We start from the raw sequence: 22,582 nt of genomic DNA on the forward strand, positions 1-22,582 counted from the left end.
ACAATAATTTATCAAATCAATAAATAGAATATCAGTATTACAGAGTGTCAGTAAAAATAAAGTTTTAGTGCACACTGTGCTGTATATACATTACCGAGACAAATGGCATATGTTAATATCTTATTAACCTGTTGGCTGCCAGAGCTATAATACTAGTTTAGGAAGCTCTCTTACAGCATAGGTTTTATTGTAAAAAAAACAACAAAAAAAAACAAAGTCTATTATTCGCCTTCCATTGGCATCCATGGGTGATATTAATTGAGGCTGTCCTGCTCCACTATCAGATCTGAGACCTCTCTCTAACTGAGCTTACCCATATAATGGACTGATTGTGTTTAGGCCCCTGGTTACCCAGTTTGGGAAGTGAGGCACGTCGGTGGTCTTTACAGTGTTAACTTATTGGCATATTTTCTGTGCCACACTCAGTTGGCCTTGAGCCGTTTAGTTCCCAAAGCCTGGGAGCCATCTTCTAATTCCCGCTTATTGCTCAGTGACGTTTTCAAGTTATCCGGCTGACTATTTGCGTCCTCTTCTGCTTCCCTAAGCAGACGCAGTTCCCGTTTCTCTCTCCGCTCCTCCATTTCTTCCAGCTCTTCAGCAAACAAGGCTTTCAGAGGGCCAAACAGCTTTGGGATAACTTTCAAATCACTTTGTCGCACCTACAAAACAGTTTAAGGTATAATAAAGTACATGATTAGCTATAAACACGATACATAGACCTATATTAACTATATTTGTTACCCAGCCTTGTGCTACATATCGTATCTCACTGGTATTTATCTGTGCGTTACCCAGCCTTGTGCTATATACCGTATCTCTCTGGTATTTATCTGTGCGTTACCCAGCCTTGTGCTAGATATCGTATCTCACTGGTATTTATCTGTGCGTTACCCAGCCTTGTGCTATATACCGTATCTCTCTAGTATTTATCTGTGCGTTACCCAGCCTTGTGCTACATATCGTATCTCACTGGTATTTATCTGTGCGTTACCCAGCCTTGTGCTACATATTGTATCTCTCTGGTATTTATCTGTGCGTTACCCAGCCTTGTGCTATATACTGTATCTCTCTGGTATTTATCTGTGCGTTACCCAGCCTTGTGCTATATACCGTATCTCTCTGGTATTTATCTGTGCGTTACCCAGCCTTGTGCTATATACCGTATCTCACTGGTATTTATCTGTGCGTTACCAAGCCTTGTGCTATATACCGTATCTCTTTGGTATTTATCTGTGCGTTACCAAGCCTTGTGCTATATATATATATATATATACCGTATCTCTCTGGTATTTATCTGTGCGTTACCCAGCCTTGTGCTATATACCGTATCTCACTGGTATTTATCTGTGCGTTACCAAGCCTTGTGCTATATACCGTATCTCTCTGGTATTTATCTGTGCGTTACCAAGCCTTGTGCTATATATATACCGTATCTCTCTGGTATTTATCTGTGCGTTACCCAGCCTTGTGCTATATACCGTATCTCACTGGTATTTATCTGTGCGTTACCCAGCCTTGTGCTATATACTGTATCTCTCTGGTATTTATCTGTGCGTTACCCAGCCTTGTGCTATATACCGTATCTCACTGGTATTTATCTGTGCGTTACCCAGCCTTGTGCTATATACCGTATCTCACTGGTATTTATCTGTGCGTTACCCAGCCTTGTGCTATATACCGTATCTCTCTGGTATTTATCTGTGCGGTGCCCAGCCTTGTGCTATATACCGTATCTCACTGGTATTTATCTGTGCGTTACCCAGCCTTGTGCTATATACCGTATCTCACTGGTATTTATCTGTGCGTTACCCAGCCTTGTGCTATATACCGTATCTCTCTGGTATTTATCTGTGCGGTGCCCAGCCTTGTGCTATATACCGTATCTCACTGGTATTTATCTGTGCATTACCCAGCCTTGTGCTACATACAGTATCTCTCTGGTATTTATCTGTGCGTTACCCAGCCTTGTGCTATATACCGTATCTCTCTAGTATTTATCTGTGCGTTACCCAGCCTTGTGCTACATACTCTCTCTCTGGGTATCTGTGCGTTGCCCAGCCTTGTGCTATATACTGTATCTCTCTGGTATTTATCTGTGCGTTACCCAGCCTTGTGCTATATACCGTATCTCTCTGGTATTTATCTGTGCGTTACCCAGCCTTGTGCTATATACCGTATCTCTCTAGTATTTATCTGTGCGTTACCCAGCCTTGTGCTACATACTCTCTCTCTGGTATCTGTGCGTTGCTAAGCCTTGTGCTATATACCGTATCTCTCTGGTATTTATCTGTGCGTTAGCCAGCCTTGTGCTATATACCGTATCTCTCTGGTATTTATCTGTGCGTTACCCAGCCTTGTGCTATATACCGTATCTCTCTGGTATTTATCTGTGCGGTGCCCAGCCTTGTGCTATATACCGTATCTCACTGGTATTTATCTGTGCGTTACCCAGCCTTGTGCTATATACTGTATCTCTCTGGTATTTATCTGTGCGTTACCCAGCCTTGTGCTATATACCGTATCTCACTGGTATTTATCTGTGCGTTACCCAGCCTTGTGCTATATACCGTATCTCACTGGTATTTATCTGTGCGTTACCCAGCCTTGTGCTATATACCGTATCTCTCTGGTATTTATCTGTGCGGTGCCCAGCCTTGTGCTATATACCGTATCTCACTGGTATTTATCTGTGCGTTACCCAGCCTTGTGCTATATACCGTATCTCTCTGGTATTTATCTGTGCGGTGCCCAGCCTTGTGCTATATACCGTATCTCACTGGTATTTATCTGTGCATTACCCAGCCTTGTGCTACATACAGTATCTCTCTGGTATTTATCTGTGCGTTACCCAGCCTTGTGCTATATACCGTATCTCTCTAGTATTTATCTGTGCGTTACCCAGCCTTGTGCTACATACTCTCTCTCTGGGTATCTGTGCGTTGCCCAGCCTTGTGCTATATACTGTATCTCTCTGGTATTTATCTGTGCGTTACCCAGCCTTGTGCTATATACCGTATCTCTCTGGTATTTATCTGTGCGTTACCCAGCCTTGTGCTATATACCGTATCTCTCTAGTATTTATCTGTGCGTTACCCAGCCTTGTGCTACATACTCTCTCTCTGGTATCTGTGCGTTGCTCAGCCTTGTGCTATATACCGCATCTCTCTAGTATTTATCTGTGCGTTACCCAGCCTTGTGCTACATACTCTCTCTCTGGGTATCTGTGCGTTGCCCAGCCTTGTGCTATATACCGTATCTCTCTAGTATTTATCTGTGCGTTACCCAGCCTTGTGCTACATACTCTCTCTCTGGTATCTGTGCGTTGCTAAGCCTTGTGCTATATACCGTATCTCTCTGGTATTTATCTGTGCGTTAGCCAGCCTTGTGCTATATACCGTATCTCTCTGGTATTTATCTGTGCGTTACCCAGCCTTGTGCTATATACCGTATCTCTCTGGTATTTATCTGTGCGTTACCCAGCCTTGTGCTATATACCGTATCTCTCTGGTATTTATCTGTGCGTTACCCAGCCTTGTGCTATATACCGTATCTCTCTAGTATTTATCTGTGCGTTACCCAGCCTTGTGCTACATACTCTCTCTCTGGTATCTGTGCGTTGCTAAGCCTTGTGCTATATACCGTATCTCTCTGGTATTTATCTGTGCGTTAGCCAGCCTTGTGCTATATACCGTATCTCTCTGGTATCTGTGCGTTGCCCAGCCTTGTGCTATATACCGTATCTCTCTGGTATTTATCTGTGCGTTACCCAGCCTTGTGCTATATACCGTATCTCTCTGGTATCTGTGCGTTGCCCAGCCTTGTGCTATATACCGTATCTCTCTGGTATTTATCTGTGCGTTACCCAGCCATGTGCTATATACCGTATCTCTCTGGTATTTATCTGTGCGTTACCCAGCCATGTGCTATATACCGTATCTCTCTGGTATCTGTGCGTTACCCAGCCTTGTGCTATATACCGTATCTCACTGGTATTTATCTGTGAGTTACCCAGCCTTGTGCTATATACCGTATCTCTCTGCTATTTATCTGTGCGTTACCCAGCCTTGTGCTATATACCGTATCTCACTGGTATTTATCTGTGAGTTACCCAGCCTTGTGCTATATACCGTATCTCACTGGTATTTATCTGTGAGTTACCCAGCCTTGTGCTATATACCGTATCTCTCTGGTATTTATCTGTGCGTTACCCAGCCTTGTGCTATATACCGTATCTCTCTGGTATTTATCTGTGCGTTGCCCAGCCTTGTGCTATATACTGTATCTCTCTGGTATTTATCTGTGCGTTACCCAGCCTTGTGCTACATACTCTCTCTCTGGTATCTGTGCGTTGCCCAGCCTTGTGCTACATACTCTCTCTCTGGTATCTGTGCGTTGCCCAGCCTTGTGCTATATACCGTATCTCTCTGGTATTTATCTGTGCGTTACCCAGCCGTGTGCTATATACCGTATCTCTCTGGTATTTATCTGTGCGTTACCCAGCCTTGTGCTATATACCGTATCTCTCTGGTATTTATCTGTGAGTTACCCAGCCTTGTGCTACATACCGTATCTCTCTGGTATTTATCTGTGAGTTACCCAGCCTTGTGCTACATACCGTATCTCTCTGGTATTTATCTGTGAGTTACCCAGCCTTGTGCTATATACCGTATCTCTCTGGTATTTATCTGTGAGTTACCCAGCCTTGTGCTATATACCGTATCTCTCTGGTATTTATCTGTGCGTTACCCAGCCTTGTGCTACATATTGTATCTCTCTGGTATTTATCTGTGCGTTACCCAGCCTTGTGCTATATACCGTATCTCTCTGGTATTTATCTGTGCGTTACCCAGCCTTGTGCTATATACCGTATCTCACTGGTATTTATCTGTGCGTTACCCAGCCTTGTGCTATATACCGTATCTCTCTGGTATTTATCTGTGCGTTACCCAGCCTTGTGCTATATATATACCGTATCTCTCTGGTATTTATCTGTGCGTTACCAAGCCTTGTGCTATATATATACCGTATCTCTCTGGTATTTATCTGTGCGTTACCCAGCCTTGTGCTATATACCGTATCTCTCTGGTATTTATCTGTGCGTTACCCAGCCTTGTGCTATATACCGTATCTCTCTGGTATTTATCTGTGCGTTACCCAGCCTTGTGCTATATACCGTATCTCTCTGGTATTTATCTGTGCGTTACCCAGCCTTGTGCTATATACCGTATCTCTCTGGTATTTATCTGTGCGTTACCCAGCCTTGTGCTATATACCGTATCTCTCTGGTATTTATCTGTGCGGTGCCCAGCCTTGTGCTATATACCGTATCTCTCTGGTATTTATCTGTGCGTTACCCAGCCTTGTGCTACATACCGCATCTCTCTGGTATTTATCTGTGCGTTACCCAGCCTTGTGCTATATACCGTATCTCTCTGGTATTTATCTGTGCGTTACCCAGCCTTGTGCTATATACCGTATCTCTCTGGTATTTATCTGTGCGTTACCCAGCCTTGTGCTATATACTGTATCTCTCTGGGTATTTATCTGTGGATCAGGGTTTTTAGGACCTTTTGGGAAATAAAAAACAGGATCACACAATATAACAGCTTCCTAACCAGAGGTATCAACTAGATCACTTAAAGGGATACTAAAGTCAAAATTAACTTTCATGATTCAGATACAGCAGCAGTTTCAAGAATCTTTCCTATTTAATTACATCAAATTCGTCAGAGTCTTTTCTTATATACAAACTAAGTCACCAGCTACTATTGAGCATGTGCACAAGTTCACAGTGTAAACCTATACTAGTCTGATTGGCTGATGGATGTCACATGATACAGTTACATACTTTCAGAGACACCAGGCTACTATTGAGCATGTGCACAAGTACACAGTGTAAGAAATATCGAATGTGGCGGCACTGTGTCACCTCAGGGGATGCAGGCTGATATTTTCCTCTGTGAAACCTGCCTTCTTTCACCTCCAAAATAAAAAGCTCACAATGGTGTAGTAGTTGGAGTTGCTTTGACATATATTGATTTTATGCTCGAGAAAGGTTTGTTTTGCCGAAACGCGTTGAGCTATATTTTAATTAAATCTGAAGATAAACTTGTGATGGCTAAGAAAAGGCAGATTTAAAACTGAAATCCTTTGAGTGACCGTTTGTGCGCCTACCATATTATTTGAGACGTGCTACACCATTGTGAGCTTTTTATTTTGGAGGTAAAAAAAGGCAGGCGTCAGAGGAAAGGAGCAGCCTGCATACCCTGAGGTGAGAACTGTAAGAACTTACCTGATAAATTCATTTCATATTGGCAAGAGTCCATGAGCTAGTGACATATGGGATATACAATCCTACCAGGAAGGGCAAAGTTTCCCAAACCTCAAAATGCCTATAAATACACCCCTCACCACACCCACAATTCAGTTTAACGAATAGCCAAGCAGTGGGGTGATAAAGAAAGGAGTAGAAAGCATCAACAAAGGAAATTTGGAAATAATTGTGCTTTATACAAAAAATCATAACACCATAAAAAGGGTGGGCCTCATGGACTCTTGCCAATATGAAAGAAATTAATTTATCAGGTAAGTTCTTACATAAATTATGTTTTCTTTCATGTAATTGGCAAGAGTCCATGAGCTAGTGACGTATGGAATAGCAATACCCAAGATGTGGAACTTCCACGCAAGAGTCACTAGAGAGGGAGGGAATAAAATAAAAACAGGTATTTCGCTGAAAAAGATTAATCCACAACCCAAATATAAGTTGTATTCTCAAAAAACATAATTTATGCTTACCTGATAAATTTATTTCTCTTGTGATGTATCGAGTCCACGGATTCATCCTTACTTGTGGGATATTCTCCTTCCCTACAGGAAGTGGCAGAGAGAGCACCCACAGCAGAGCTGCCTATATAGCTCCCCCCTTAGCTCCACCCCCCAGTCATTCGACCGAAGGCTAGGAAGAAAAAGGAGAAACTATAGGGTGCAGTGGTGACTGAAAGTTTAAAAATAAAATATATATGCCTGTCTTAATAAACAGGGCGGGCCGTGGACTCGATACATCACAAGAGAAATAAATTTAGCAGGTAAGCATAAATTATGTTTTCTCTTGTAAGATGTATCGAGTCCACGGATTCATCCTTACTTGTGGGATACCAATACCAAAGCTTTAGGACACGGATGAAGGGAGGGATAAGACAGGGACCTTAAACGGAAGGCACCACTGCTTGTAGAACCTTTCTCCCAAAAATAGCCTCTGAAGAAGCAAAAGTTTGGAAAAATTATGAAGCGAAGACCAAGTCGCCGCATTACAAATCTGTTCAAAAGAAGCCTCATTTTTAAAAGCCCATGTGGAAGCCACAGCTCTAGTAGAATGAGCAGTAATTCTTTCAGGAGGCTGTTGGCCAGCAGTCTCATAGGCCAAACGGATGATGCTTTTCAGCCAAAAGGAAAGGGGTTGCCGTAGCCTTCTGACCTCTCCGCTTACCAGAATAAACAACAAACAATGAAGATGTTTGACGGAAATCTTTAGTTGCTTGAAAGTAGAACTTTAAAGCACGAACCACATCAAGATTGTGCAACAGATGTTCCTTCTTTGAAGGATTAGGACACAGTGAAGGAACAACAATCTCTTGATTGATATTCCTGTTAGAACCAACCTTAGGGAGGAACCCAGGTTTGGTACACAAAACCACCTTATCTGTATGGAAAATAAGATAAGGGGAATCACACTGTAAAGCATATAGCTCAGAAACTCTTCGAGCCGAAGAGATAGCTACTAAAAACAAAACTTTCCAAGATAGAAGCTTAATATCCAGGGAATGCATAGGTTCAAACGGAACCCCTTGAAGAACTAAATTTAGGCTCCATGGCGGAACAACAGGTTTAAATACAGGCTTGATTCTGACCAAAGCCTGACAAAATGCTCGAACGTCTGGGACATCTGCCAGACGTTTGTGTAGAAGAATAGACAAAGCAAATATTTGTCCTTATAAAGAACTAGCTGATAATCCCTTCTCCAAACCTTCCTGGAGAAAAGACAATATTCTAGGAATCCTAAACTTACTCCACGAGTAACCTTTGGATTCACACCAATAAAGATATTTGCGCCAAATCTTATGAGGCATTCAATCTCCAAGCAGTCAGGCGCAGAGAAATTAGATTTGGATGCGTGAACAGACCTTGGATTAGAAGGTTCCGCCTCATTGGCAGAGATCATGGTAGAACCAAGGAGATGTCCACTAGGTCTGCATACCAAGTCCTGCGTGGTCACCGAAGCGCTCTCCTGCTTTATTCTGGCAACCAGACGTAGAAGGAGAGGAAATACATAGGCCAGATTGAAGGACCAAGGCAGTGCAAGAGCATCTACCAGTACCGCCTTGGGATCCCGGGACCTGGACCCGTAACGAGGAAGTTTGGCATTCTGACGGGACGCCATCAGATCCAATTCTGGTGTGCCCCATAGCTGAATCAGCTGGGCAAATACCTCCGGATGGAGTTCCCACTCCACCAGATGAAAAGTCTAACGATTTAGGAAATCCGCCAACCCAGTTCACTACTCCTGGGATGTGGATTGCTGAGAGATGGCAAGAGTGATCCTCTGCCCATCGGACTATTTTGGTTACCTCCATCATCGCTAGAGAACTCCTTGTTCCTCCTTGACGATTGCTATAAGCTACAGTCGTGATGTTGTCCGACTGAAACCTGATGAATTTGGCCGCAGCAAGCTGAGGCCATGCCTGAAGCGCATTGAATATCGCTCTCAGTTCTAGAATATTTATCGGGAGAAGAGATTCTTCCCAAGACCATAAGCCCTGTGCTTTCATGGAGTTCCAGACTGCACCCCAGCCTAGCAGGCTGGCATCTGTTGTTACAATGAGCCACTCTGGCCTGCAGAAACACATTCCCTGAGACAGGTGGTTCTGAGACAACCACCAGAGAAGAGAATCTCTGGTCTCCTGGTCCAGATGCAGTTGAGGAGACAAATCTGTATAATCCCCATTCCACTGTTTGAGCATGCACAGTTGCAGTGGTCTGAGGTGTAGGCGGGCAAAAGGAACTATGTCCATTGCCGCTACCATGAGTCCGAAGTTTTGATTTTCTGACCTCAGTCAGAAATATTTTCATTTCTACCGAGTCTATCAGAGTCCCTAGGAAGCAAACTCTTATAAGAGGGAAGAGAGAACTCTTTATGTTCACCGTCCACCCGTGAGATTTCAGAAAAACCAACACAATGTCCGTGTGAGACTTGGATAACTGGAAAGTTGACGCCTGAATTAACATAAGGCGCCACTGCTATGCCCCGTGGTCGTATAACCGCCAGAAGGGACCCTAGCACCCTTGTGAAAATTCTGTGAATAGGGATGTGTAGATACGCATCCTTTAAATCCACGGTGGTCATATATTGACCCTCCTGGATCAGAGGTAGAATAGACCGAATAGTCTCCATCTTGAATGATGGGACTTTGAGGAACTTGTTTAGAATTTTGAGATCCAAGATTGATCTGAAAGTTCCCTCTTTTTTGGAAACCACAAACAGGTTTGAGAAAATCCTAGCCCCTGTTCCTCTTTTGGGACTGGGCGGATCACCCCCATGGTATGTAGGTCTTCTACACAGCGTAAGAACGCCTCTCTCTTTGTCTGGTTTACAGACTATCGAGAAATGTGAAAAGTCCCCCTTGGAAGAGAGCCTTTGAACTCCAGAAAATATCCCTGGGACACAATTTCTAAAGCCCAGGGATCGTGAACATCTCTTGCCCAAGCCTGAGCGAAGAGAGAGAGTCTGCCCCCTACTAGATCCGGTCCTGGATCTGGGGCTACCCCTTCATGCTGTCTTAGAGGCAGCTGCAGGCTTCTTGGCCTGTTTACCCTTGTTCCAAGCCTGGTAAGGTCTCCAGAATGACTTGGACTGGGCAAAATTCCATTCTTGCTTTGCAACAGAGGAAGCTAAAGCGGGACCACTCTTGAAATTCCGAAAGGAACGAAAATTATTTTGTTAGGATAGATCAAATAAGATGAGGACCTAAGGGAGGGCATGACCTTTCCCTCCAGTGATGTCTGAAAAAATCTCTTTCAGTTCAGGCCCAAATAGGGTCTTTCCCTTGAAAGGGATGTTCAAAAGCTTAGTTTTAGATGACATCAGCAGACCAGGATTTAAGCCATAATGCCCTGCGTGCTAAAATGGCAAAACCTGAATTCTTTGCCGCTAATTTAGCCAGTTGAAAAGCGGCATCTGTAATAAAAGAATTAGCCAATTTAAGGGCCTTAATTCTGTCCAAAATTTCTTCTAATGGAGTCGCCATCTGAAGAGCCTCTTCTAGAGCCTCAAACCAGAAAGCAGCTGCAGTAGTTGCAGGAACAATGCACACAATAGGTTGAAGAAGAAAACCTTGATGAACAAAAATTTTCTTCAGGAGACCCTCTAATTTTTTATCCATAGGATCTTTGAAAGCCCAACTGACTTCAATAGGTATAGTTGTATGTTCAGACAGAGTAGAAATAGCTCCCTCTACCTTAGGAACTGTCTGCCACGAGTCCCGCATGGTGTCAGATATGGGAAACCTATTCTTAAAAACAGGAGGGGGAATAAACGGAATACCTGATCTATCCCACTCCGTAGCAATAATATTCACAATCCTCTTAGGGACTGGAAAAAAACATCAGTGTAAACAGGAACCTCTAAGTATTTATCCATCTTACATAATTTCTCTGGGACCACTATAAGGTCACAATTATCTAGAGCCGCTAATACCTCCCTGAGCAATAAGCGAAGGTGTTCAAGCTTAAATTTAAAGGCCGTCATATCAGAATCTGTCTGAGGAAGCGTCTTTCCTGAGTCAGAAATTTCTCCCTCAGATAACAAATCCCTCACCCCTACTTTAGAGCATTGTGAGGGCATATCAGACACGGCTACTAAAGCGTCAGACTGCTCAGCATTTTTCCTTAACCCAGAGCTGTCCCGCTTTCCTTGTAAACCAGGCAGTTAGGATAAAACCTCTATGAGGGTTGTATTCATAACTGTGGCCATGTCTTGTAAAATAAATGAATTTAACGCACTAGAGGTACTTGGCGTCACTTGTGCAGGCGTTACTGGTTGTGACACTTGGGGAGAGCTAGATGGCGAACCCTCATTTACTTCTGACTGAGAATCATCTATTGCTCTATTTTTAAGTGCTAATATATGTTCTTTATAAACGATAAAGAAAAGTTTATTGTCATCAATTAAAATAACATAATTTATGTAAGAACTTACCTGATAAATTCATTTCTTTCATATTAGCAAGAGTCCATGAGCTAGTGACGTATGGGATATACATTCCTACCAGGAGGGGCAAAGTTTCCCAAACCTCAAAATGCCTATAAAAACACCCCTCACCACACCCACAATTCAGTTTAACGAATAGCCAAGAAGTGGGGTGATAAAAAAGTGCGAAAGCATATAAAATAAGGAATTGGAATAATTGTGCTTTATACAAAAATCATAACCACCACAAAAAAAGGGCGGGCCTCATGGACTCTTGCTAATATGAAAGAAATGAATTTATCAGGTAAGTTCTTACATAAATTATGTTTTCTTTCATGTAATTAGCAAGAGTCCATGAGCTAGTGACGTATGGGATAATGATTACCCAAGATGTGGATCTTTCCACACAAGAGTCACTAGAGAGGGAGGGATAAAATAAAGACAGCCAATTCCTGCTGAAAATAATCCACACCCAAAATAAAATTTAATGAAAAACATAAGCAGAAGATTCAGACTGAAACCGCTGCCTGAAGTACTTTTCTACCAAAAACTGCTTCAGAAGAAGAAAATACATCAAAATGGTAGAATTTAGTAAAAGTATGCAAAGAGGACCAAGTTGCTGCTTTGCAAATCTGATCAACCGAAGCTTCATTCCTAAACGCCCAGGAAGTAGAAACTGACCTGGTAGAATGAGCTGTAATCCTCTGAGGCGGAGTTTTACCCGACTCAACATAGGCAAGATGAATTAAAGATTTCAACCAAGATGCCAAAGAAATGGCAGAAGCTTTCTGACCTTTTCTAGAACCGGAAAAGATAACAAATAGACTAGAAGTCTTTCGGAAAGATTTAGTAGCTTCAACATAATATTTCAAAGCTCTAACAACATCCAAAGAATGCAATGATTTCTCCTTAGAATTCTTAGGATTAGGACATAATGAAGGAACCACAATTTCTCTACTAATGTTGTTGGAATTCACAACTTTAGGAAAAAATTCAAAAGAAGTTCGCAACACCGCCGTATCCTGATGAAAAATCAGAAAAGGAGACTCACAAGAAAGAGCAGATAATTCAGAATATCTTTGTGTAATCCTTGCACCATTGATTCAGCATACAGAGCTGAAGAGGTCGCATGTGAAAACGAGCAAAGGGGATCGCGTCCGATGCAGCAGTCATAAGACCTAGAATTTCCATGCATAAGGCTACCGAAGGGAATGATTGTGACTGAAGGTTTCGACAAGCTGAAATCAATTTTAGACGTCTCTTGTCTGTTAAAGACAGAGTCATGGACACTGAATCTATCTGGAAACCCAGAAAGGTTACCCTTGACTGAGGAATCAATGAACTTTTTGAAAAATTGATCCTCCAACCATGATCTTGAAGAAACAACACAAGTCGATTCGTATGAGATTCTGCTAAATGTAAAGACTGAGCAAGTACCAAGATATCGTCCAAATAAGGAAATACCACAATACCCTGTTCTCTGATTACAGACAGAAGGGCACCGAGAACCTTTGTAAAAATTCTTGGAGCTGTAGCTAGGCCAAACGGCAGAGCCACAAACTGGTAATGCTTGTCCAGAAAAGAGAATCTCAGGAACTGATAATGATCTGGATGAATCGGAATATGCAGATATGCATCCTGTAAATCTATTGTGGACATATAATGCCCTTGCTGAACAAAAGGTAAGATAGTCCTTACAGTTACCATCTTGAACGTTGGTATCCTTACATAACGATTCAATATTTTTAGATCCAGAACTGGTCTGAAGGAATTCTCCTTCTTTGGTACAATGAAGAGATTTGAATAAAACCCCATCCCCTGTTCCGGAACTGGAACTGGCATAATTACTCCAGCCAACTCTAGATCTGAAACACAATTCAGAAATGCTTGAGCTTTCACTGGATTTACTGGGATACGGGAAAGAAAAAATCTCTTTGCAGGAGGTCTCATCTTGAAACCAATTCTGTACCCTTCTGAAACAATGTTCTGAATCCAAAGATTGTGAACAGAATTGATCCAAATTTCTTTGAAAAAACGTAACCTGCCCCCTACCAGCTGAGCTGGAATGAGGGCCGCACCTTCATGAGGACTTAGAAGCAGGCTTTGCCTTTCTAGCAGGCTTGGATTTATTCCAGACTGGAGATGGTTTCCAAACTGAAACTGCTCCTGAGGATGAAGGATTAGGCTTTTGTTCTTTGTTGAAACGAAAGGAACGAAAACGATTATTAGCCCTGTTTTTACCTTTAGATTTTTTATCCTGTGGTAAAAAAGTTCCTTTCCCACCAGTAACAGTTGAGATAATAGAATCCAACTGAGAACCAAATAATTTGTTACCCTGGAAAGAAATGGAAAGTAGAGTTGATTTAGAAGCCATATCAGCATTCCAAGTCTTAAGCCATAAAGCTCTTCTAGCTAAAATAGCTAGAGACATAAACCTGATATCAACTCTGATAATATCAAAAATGGCATCACAGATAAAATTATTAGCATGCTGAAGAAGAATAATAATATCATGAGAATCATGATGTGTTACTTGTTGCGCTAAAGTTTCCAACCAAAAAGTTGAAGCTGCAGCAACATCAGCCAAAGATATAGCAGGTCTAAGAAGATTACCTGAACACAGATAAGCTTTTCTTAGAAAGGATTCAATTTTCCTATCTAAAGGATCCTTAAATGAAGTACCATCTGACGTAGGAATAGTAGTACGTTTAGCAAGGGTAGAAATAGCCCCATCAACTTAGGGATTTTGTCCCAAAATTCTAATCTGTCAGACGGCACAGGATATAATTGCTTAAAACGTTTAGAAGGAGTAAATGAATTACCCAATTTATCCCATTCTTTGGAAATTACTGCAGAAATAGCATTAGGAACAGGAAAAACTTCTGGAATAACCACAGGAGATTTAAATACCTTATCCAAACGTTTAGAATTAGTATCAAGAGGACCAGAATCCTCTATTTCTAAAGCAATTAGTACTTCTTTAAGTAAAGAACGAATAAATTCCATTTTAAATAAATATGAAGATTTATCAGCATCAATCTCTGAGACAGAATCCTCTGAACCAGAAGAGTCATCAGAATCAGAATGATGATGTTCATTTAAAAATTCATCTGTAGGGAGAGAAGTTTTAAAATATTTTTTACGTTTACTAGAAGGAGAAATAACAGACATAGCCTTCTTTATGGATTCAGAAACAAAATCTCTTATGTTATCAGGAACATTCTGCACCTTAGATGTTGAAGGAACTGCAACAGACAATGGTACTTTACTAAAGGAAATATTATCTGCATTAACAAGTTTGTCATGACAATTAATACAAACAACAGCCGGAGAAATAGCTACCAAAAGTTTACAGCAGATACACTTAGCTTTGGTAGATCCAGCACTAGACAGCGATTTTCCTGTAGTATCTTCTGACTCAGATGCAACGTGAGACATCTTGCAATATGTAAGAGAAAAAACAACATATAAAGCAAAATTGATCAAATTCCTTAAATGACAGTTTCAGGAATGGGAAAAAATGCCAAAGAACAAGCTTCTAGTAACCAGAAGCAATGAAAAATGAGACTTAAATAATGTGGAGACAAAAGCGACGCCCATATTTTTTAGCGCCAAATAAGACGCCCACATTATTTGGCGCTTAAATGCTTTTGGCGCAAAATAACTTTTGGCGCAAAATAACGTCAAAAAATGACGCAACTTCCGGCGACACGTATGACGCCGGAAACGGAAAAGATTTTTTGCGCCAAAAATGTCCGCGCCAAGAATGACGCAATAAAATGAAGCATTTTCAGCCCCCGCGAGCCTAACAGCCCACAGGGAAAAAGAGTCAAATTTTTGAAGGTAAGAAAAAATGATTAAATCAAATGCATTATCCCAAATATGAAACTGACTGTCTGAAAAATAAGGAATGTTGAACATTCTGAGTCAAGGCAAATAAATGTTTGAATACATATATTTAGAACTTTATAAACAAAGTGCCCAACCATAGCTTAGAGTGTCACAGAAAATAAGATTTACTTACCCCAGGACACTCATCTACATGTTTGTAGAAAGCCAAACCAGTACTGAAACGAGAATCAGCAGAGGTAATGGTATATGTAAGAGCATATCGTCGATCTGAAAAGGGAGGTAAGAGATGAATCTCTACGACCGATAACAGAGAACCTATGAAATAGACCCCGTAGAAGGAGATCACTGCATTCAAATAGGCAATACTCTCCTCACATCCCTCTGACATTCACTGCACGCTGAGAGGAAAACCGGGCTCCAACTTGCTGCGGAGCGCATATCAACGTAGAATCTAGCACAAACTTACTTCCCCACCTCCATCGGAGGCAAAGTTTGTAAAACTGAATTGTGGGTGTGGTGAGGGGTGTATTTATAGGCATTTTGAGGTTTGGGAAACTTTGCCCCTCCTGGTAGGAATGTATATCCCATACGTCACTAGCTCATGGACTCTTGCTAATTACATGAAAGAAATAGGCTTGAAAACAGAGCTGCCAATAAGTTAAAAAGTCAACACCTTGTCTTACATGTTTCAGCCTCCACGGCCGTAATCATAGACATACTCCCTTAGCATATGGGAGGTGTTTTTATAGGGCTATCCTCCGCCCACTTAAAAACAATACTGTTTAACCCATTAATTACCACCTATTAATACTTATATAAAAATATATACAGAGTGCAATATGAATACATAGTAGAATTAATAATTACATTTGATATCATTGGCAATTTTACATTTCTATTGACATTCTGTGTTTATAGGTTACTTTCATGGTGAGAGTAGTCAGTAATATATTAATAGAACAAAGCAAAACAAAAACCACATCAGAGTGAAAGATATAATAAGAAACAGCTCTTTTGTAATAAAATGATATGATGTTCATAGCAGCAAAACAGTCATTAAATAGCTTATAAATCATTTGTGCCTTTTACAGACACAACCATTAGCTAGTATTTAATTTTTGTCCAATGATATTCAATCAATGGAGCCACAGTTTATATATATATATATACATACATATATTTATATGTTCTTTATAGTTTATAGACATATCAGTACAATTGGGACACATTCTAAGAGGGGGTACCACAATGGCTTCCAAACATATTGAACAAGGATTTTCCTTGGTGTCAGACATTTTAAACAGGCTAGTAATGTAACAATCAAGCTTGGAAAACACTGTAATCAAAGTAACACTTAGAAATAAAATGGTACTGTGCCTTTAAGAGAAAAAAAGCTGCAAAACAGTGTAAAAGAGCAGTAAACTTAACTAAATTTTTACAGTAGTATCATATAGCCTTAGTAACTTTGCACAGCTATGCAAATAAACAATTAACCCCTTAATGGCAAAACCGGATTGAAAAAGCATCAAAACCGGTAAAAAAGACTTTCAGCACCTTGCCATAGCTCTGCTGTGGCGCCTACCTGCCCTTCAGAACAATTTGTGGGGGAAAAAAAAACTTTGTTTACAGACCTCAAACACAGCAGGAACCTCTGGAGAAACAGTTAGAAGTCTCAGAGGAAAAGAAACTGCACAACTGAGGCCCAAAAATAGGCCCCTCCCACCTCACTCAAGTTTTGAGGCCTAACAGAAAAACACTAGAGTGTCTCTAAATTAATCATGTGGGTTAAAAAACCCAAAAACAAGCCATAATGAGCCCTTTAGTCCCTTCAAAAAAACGTTATAATTGCATCATTTACTGAACAAACAAAAACGTTTTTACCAAACAGTGTCACCAGTAACTAATGAGCCCTTCATGCAAGCTGAAATTCCTATCCAAGTGTCTGAATAAAGCTTACCCTTCCCTTATGGGGATATTGCCAGCCTTTCTAGAAATAACAGTCTGTCTAGAAAAAAAATAGACTGAACATACCTTAACGCAGTTTAGCCTGCAAACTGTTCCCCCAACTGAAGTTTTCCTGTACTCTTCAGCCCTTGTGAGAACAGCAGTGGATCTTAGTTACAAAATGCTCAGATCATCATCCTCCCTGCAGAAATCTTCATCCCTTTTCTGCCAGAGAGTAAATAGTACACACCGGTACCATTTAAAATAAACTTTTGCTTGAGAAAATAAAAACCTAACATTTTTTGTCACCACACTCCTCTTTGCCCTTCCTAGCAGTTAAGCAGGCCGAGAGAATGACTGGGGGGTGGAGCTAAGGGGGGAGCTATATAGGCAGCTCTGCTGTGGGTGCTCTCTCTGCCACTTCCTGTAGGGGAGGAGAATATCCCACAAGTAAGGATGAATCCGTGGACTCGATACATCTTACAAGAGAAAAGAAAAACTTAAATCATAAGCAGAAAAATCAAACTGAAACAGCTGCCTGAAGAACTTTCCTACCAAAAACTGCTTCCGAAGAATCAAATACGTCAAAATGGTAGAATTTAGTAAATGTATGCAAAGAAGACCAAGTTGCTGCTTTTCAAATCTGATCAACTGAAGCTTCATTCTTAAAAGCCCAAGAAGTGGAAACTGATCTAGTAGAATGAGCTGTAATTCTCTGAAGCGGGGCTTTACCCGACTCCAAATAAGCCAGAAGAATCAAAAGCTTTAACCAAGATGTCAAGGAAATGGCAGAAGCCTTCTGACCTTTCCTGGGACCAGAAAATATAACAAATAGACTAGAAGTCTTCCTGAAATCTTTAGTAGCTTCAACATAATATTTCAAAGCTCTCACAACATCCAAAGAATGTAAGGATTTTTCCAAAGAATTCTTAGGATTAAGACACAACGAAGGGACAACAATTTCTCTACTAATGTTGTTAGAATTCACCACCTTAGGTAAGAATTTAAATGAAGTCCGCAAAACTGCCTTATCCTGATGAAAAATCAGAAAAGGAGAATCACAAGAAAGAGCAGATAATTCAGAAACTCTTCTAGCAGAAGAGATGGCCAAAAGGAACAACACTTTCCAAGAAAGTAGTTTAATGTCCAAAGAATGCATAGGCTCAAATGGAGGAGCCTGTAAAGCCTTCAAAGCCAAATTAAGACTCCAAGGAGGAGAGATTGATTTAATGACAGGCTTGATACGAACGAAAGCATGTACAAAACAATGAATATCAGGAAGTTTAACATTTTTCCTGTGGAATAAAACAGAGAGAGCAGAGATTTGTCCCTTCAAGGAACTTGCAGACAAACCTTTATCCAAACCATCCTGAAGAATCTGTAAAATTCTAGGAATTCTAAAAGAATGCCAAGAGAATTTATGAGAAGAACACCATGAAATGTAAGTTTTCCAAACTCGATAATAAATCTTTCTAGAAACAGCTTTACGAGCCTGCAACATAGTATTAATCACTGAGTCAGAGAAACTTCTATGACTAAGTACTAAGCGTTCAATTGCCATACCTTCAAATTTAATGATTTGAGATCCTGATGGAAAAACAGACCTTGAGATAGGTCTGGCCTTAATAGAAGTGGCCAAAGTTGGCAACTGGACATCCGAACAAGATCCGCATATCAAAACCTGTGAGACCATGCTGGAGCCACCAGCACCACAAACGATTGCTCCATGATGATCTTGGAGATCACTCTTGGAAGAAGAACTAGAGGTGGGAAAATATAAGCAGGTTGACAACACCACGGAAGTGTCAATGCATCCACTGCTTCCGCCTGAGGATCCCTGGACCTGGACAGGTACCTGGGAAGTTTCTTGTTTAGATGAGATGCCATCAGATCTATTTCTGGAAGCCCCCACATCTGTACAATTTGAGAAAACACATCTGGGTGGAGTGACCATTCTCCCAGATGTAAAGTCTGACGACTGAGATAATCCGCTTCCCAATTGTCTATACCTGGGATATAAACCGCAGAAATCAGACAGGAGCTGGATTCCGCCCAAACAAGTATCCAAGATACTTCTTTCATAGCTTGAGGACTTGAATCTCACCCTAATGATTGACATATGCCACAGTTGTGATATTGTCTGTCTGAAAACAAATGAATGGTTCTCTCTTCAACAGAGGTCAAAAGTGAAGGGCCCTGAGAATTGCATGGAGTACCAAAATATTGACTGGTAATCTCGCCTCTTGAGATTTCCAAACCCCTTGTGCTGTCAGAGATCCCCAAACAGCTCCCCAACTTGTAAGACTTCCATCTGTTGTGATCACAATCCAGGTTGGACGAACGAAAGAGGCCCCTAGAATTATACGATGGTGATCTAACCACCAAGTCAGAGAAAACAGAATTTATGTTTACCTGATAAATTACTTTCTCCAACGGTGTGTCCGGTCCACGGCGTCATCCTTACTTGTGGGATATTCTCTTCCCCAACAGGAAATGGCAAAGAGCCCAGCAAAGCTGGTCACATGATCCCTCCTAGGCTCCGCCTACCCCAGTCATTCGACCGACGTTAAGGAGGAATATTTGCATAGGAGAAACCATATGGTACCGTGGTGACTGTAGTTAAAGAAAATAAATTATCAGACCTGATTAAAAAAACCAGGGCGGGCCGTGGACCGGACACACCGTTGGAGAAAGTAATTTATCAGGTAAACATAAATTCTGTTTTCTCCAACATAGGTGTGTCCGGTCCACGGCGTCATCCTTACTTGTGGGAACCAATACCAAAGCTTTAGGACACGGATGAAGGGAGGGAGCAAATCAGGTCACCTAAATGGAAGGCACCACGGCTTGCAAAACCTTTCTCCCAAAAATAGCCTCAGAAGAAGCAAAAGTATCAAACTTGTAAAATTTGGTAAAAGTGTGCAGTGAAGACCAAGTCGCTGCCCTACATATCTGATCAACAGAAGCCTCGTTCTTGAAGGCCCATGTGGAAGCCACAGCCCTAGTGGAATGAGCTGTGATTCTTTCGGGAGGCTGCCGTCCGGCAGTCTCGTAAGCCAATCTGATGATGCTTTTAATCCAAAAAGAGAGAGAGGTAGAAGTTGCTTTTTGACCTCTCCTTTTACCGGAATAAACAACAAACAAGGAAGATGTTTGTCTAAAATCCTTTGTAGCATCTAAATAGAATTTTAGAGCGCGAACAACATCCAAATTGTGCAACAAACGTTCCTTCTTAGAAACTGGTTTCGGACACAGAGAAGGTACGATAATCTCCTGGTTAATGTTTTTGTTAGAAACAACTTTTGGAAGAAAACCAGGTTTAGTACGTAAAACCACCTTATCTGCATGGAACACCAGATAAGGAGGAGAACACTGCAGAGCAGATAATTCTGAAACTCTTCTAGCAGAAGAAATTGCAACTAAAAACAAAACTTTCCAAGATAATAACTTAATATCAACGGAATGCAAGGGTTCAAACGGAACCCCCTGAAGAACTGAAAGAACTAAATTGAGACTCCAAGGAGGAGTCAAAGGTTTGTAAACAGGCTTAATTCTAACCAGAGCCTGAACAAAAGCTTGAACATCTGGCACAGCGGCCAGCTTTTTGTGAAGTAACACAGACAAGGCAGAAATCTGTCCCTTCAGGGAACTTGCAGATAAACCTTTTTCCAATCCTTCTTGAAGGAAGGATAGAATCCTAGGAATCTTAACCTTGTCCCAAGGGAATCCTTTAGATTCACACCAACAGATATATTTTTTCCAAATTTTGTGGTAAATCTTTCTAGTTACAGGCTTTCTGGCCTGAACAAGAGTATCGATAACAGGATCTGAGAACCCTCGCTTCGATAAGATCAAGCGTTCAATCTCCAAGCAGTCAGCTGGAGTGAAACCAGATTCGGATGTTCGAACGGACCCTGAACAAGAAGGTCTCGTCTCAAAGGTAGCTTCCAAGGTGGAGCCGATGACATATTCACCAGATCTGCATACCAAGTCCTGCGTGGCCACGCAGGAGCTATCAAGATCACCGACGCCCTCTCCTGATTGATCCTGGCTACCAGCCTGGGGATGAGAGGAAACGGCGGGAACACATAAGCTAGTTTGAAGGTCCAAGGTGCTACTAGTGCATCCACTAGAGCCGCCTTGGGATCCCTGGATCTGGACCCGTAGCAAGGAACTTTGAAGTTCTGACGAGAGGCCATCAGATCCATGTCTGGAATGCCCCACAGCTGAGTGACTTGGGCAAAGATTTCCGGATGGAGTTCCCACTCCCCCGGATGCAATGTCTGACGACTCAGAAAATCCGCTTCCCAATTTTCCACTCCTGGGATGTGGATAGCAGACAGGTGGCAGGAGTGAGACTCCGCCCATAGAATGATTTTGGTCACTTCTTCCATCGCCAGGGAACTCCTTGTTCCCCCCTGATGGTTGATGTACGCAACAGTTGTCATGTTGTCTGATTGAAACCGTATGAACTTGGCCCTCGCTAGCTGAGGCCAAGCCTTGAGAGCATTGAATATCGCTCTCAGTTCCAGAATATTTATCGGTAGAAGAGATTCTTCCCGAGACCAAAGACCCTGAGCTTTCAGGGATCCCCAGACCGCGCCCCAGCCCATCAGACTGGCGTCGGTCGTGACAATGACCCACTCTGGTCTGTGGAATGTCATCCCTCGTGACAGGTTGTCCAGGGACAGCCACCAACGGAGTGAGTCTCTGGTCCTCTGATCTACTTGTATCTTCGGAGACAAGTCTGTATAGTCCCCATTCCACTGACTGAGCATGCACAGTTGTAATGGTCTTAGATGAATGCGTGCAAAAGGAACTATGTCCATTGCCGCTACCATCAACCCGATCACTTCCATGCACTGAGCTATGGAAGGAAGAGGAACGGAATGAAGTATCCGACAAGAGTCTAGAAGTTTTGTTTTTCTGGCCTCTGTCAGGAAAATCCTCATTTCTAAGGAGTCTATTATTGTTCCCAAGAAGGGAACCCTTGTTGACGGAGATAGAGAACTCTTTTCCACGTTCACTTTCCATCCGTGAGATCTGAGAAAGGCCAGGACAATGTCCGTGTGAGCCTTTGCTTGAGGAAGGGACGACGCTTGAATCAGAATGTCGTCCAAGTAAGGTACTACAGCAATGCCCCTTGGTCTTAGCACAGCTAGAAGGGACCCTAGTACCTTTGTGAAAATCCTTGGAGCAGTGGCTAATCCGAAAGGAAGCGCCACGAACTGGTAATGTTTGTCCATGAATGCAAACCTTAGGAACCGATGATGTTCCTTGTGGATAGGAATATGTAGATACGCATCCTTTAAATCCACCGTGGTCATGAATTGACCTTCCTGAATGGAAGGAAGAATAGTTCGAATGGTTTCCATCTTGAACGATGGAACCTTGAGAAACTTGTTTAAGATCTTAAGATCTAAGATTGGTCTGAACGTTCCCTCTTTTTTGGGAACTATGAACAGATTGGAGTAGAACCCCATCCCTTGTTCTCTTAATGGAACAGGATGAATCACTCCCATTTTTAACAGGTCTTCTACA

General features: G+C 41.8%; 1 protein-coding gene across 1 annotated transcript in view; it reads right to left on the reverse strand.

The window, feature by feature from the left end:
* Positions 1–47: 47 nt before the first annotated feature.
* The window catches only part of ELAC2 (elaC ribonuclease Z 2), a 246,750-nt gene continuing 224,215 nt past the window's right edge, over positions 48–22,582 (reverse strand). The window contains exon 24 of the mRNA XM_053710440.1: positions 48–659. Within this exon, the coding sequence (XP_053566415.1) occupies positions 423–659 (237 nt within the window). The 3' untranslated portion in view covers positions 48–422. The remainder of the gene's footprint in view (positions 660–22,582) is intronic.

The sequence above is a fragment of the Bombina bombina genome, chromosome 1 (genome assembly GCF_027579735.1).
Source record: "Bombina bombina isolate aBomBom1 chromosome 1, aBomBom1.pri, whole genome shotgun sequence".
Lineage (NCBI taxonomy): Eukaryota > Metazoa > Chordata > Amphibia > Anura > Bombinatoridae > Bombina > Bombina bombina.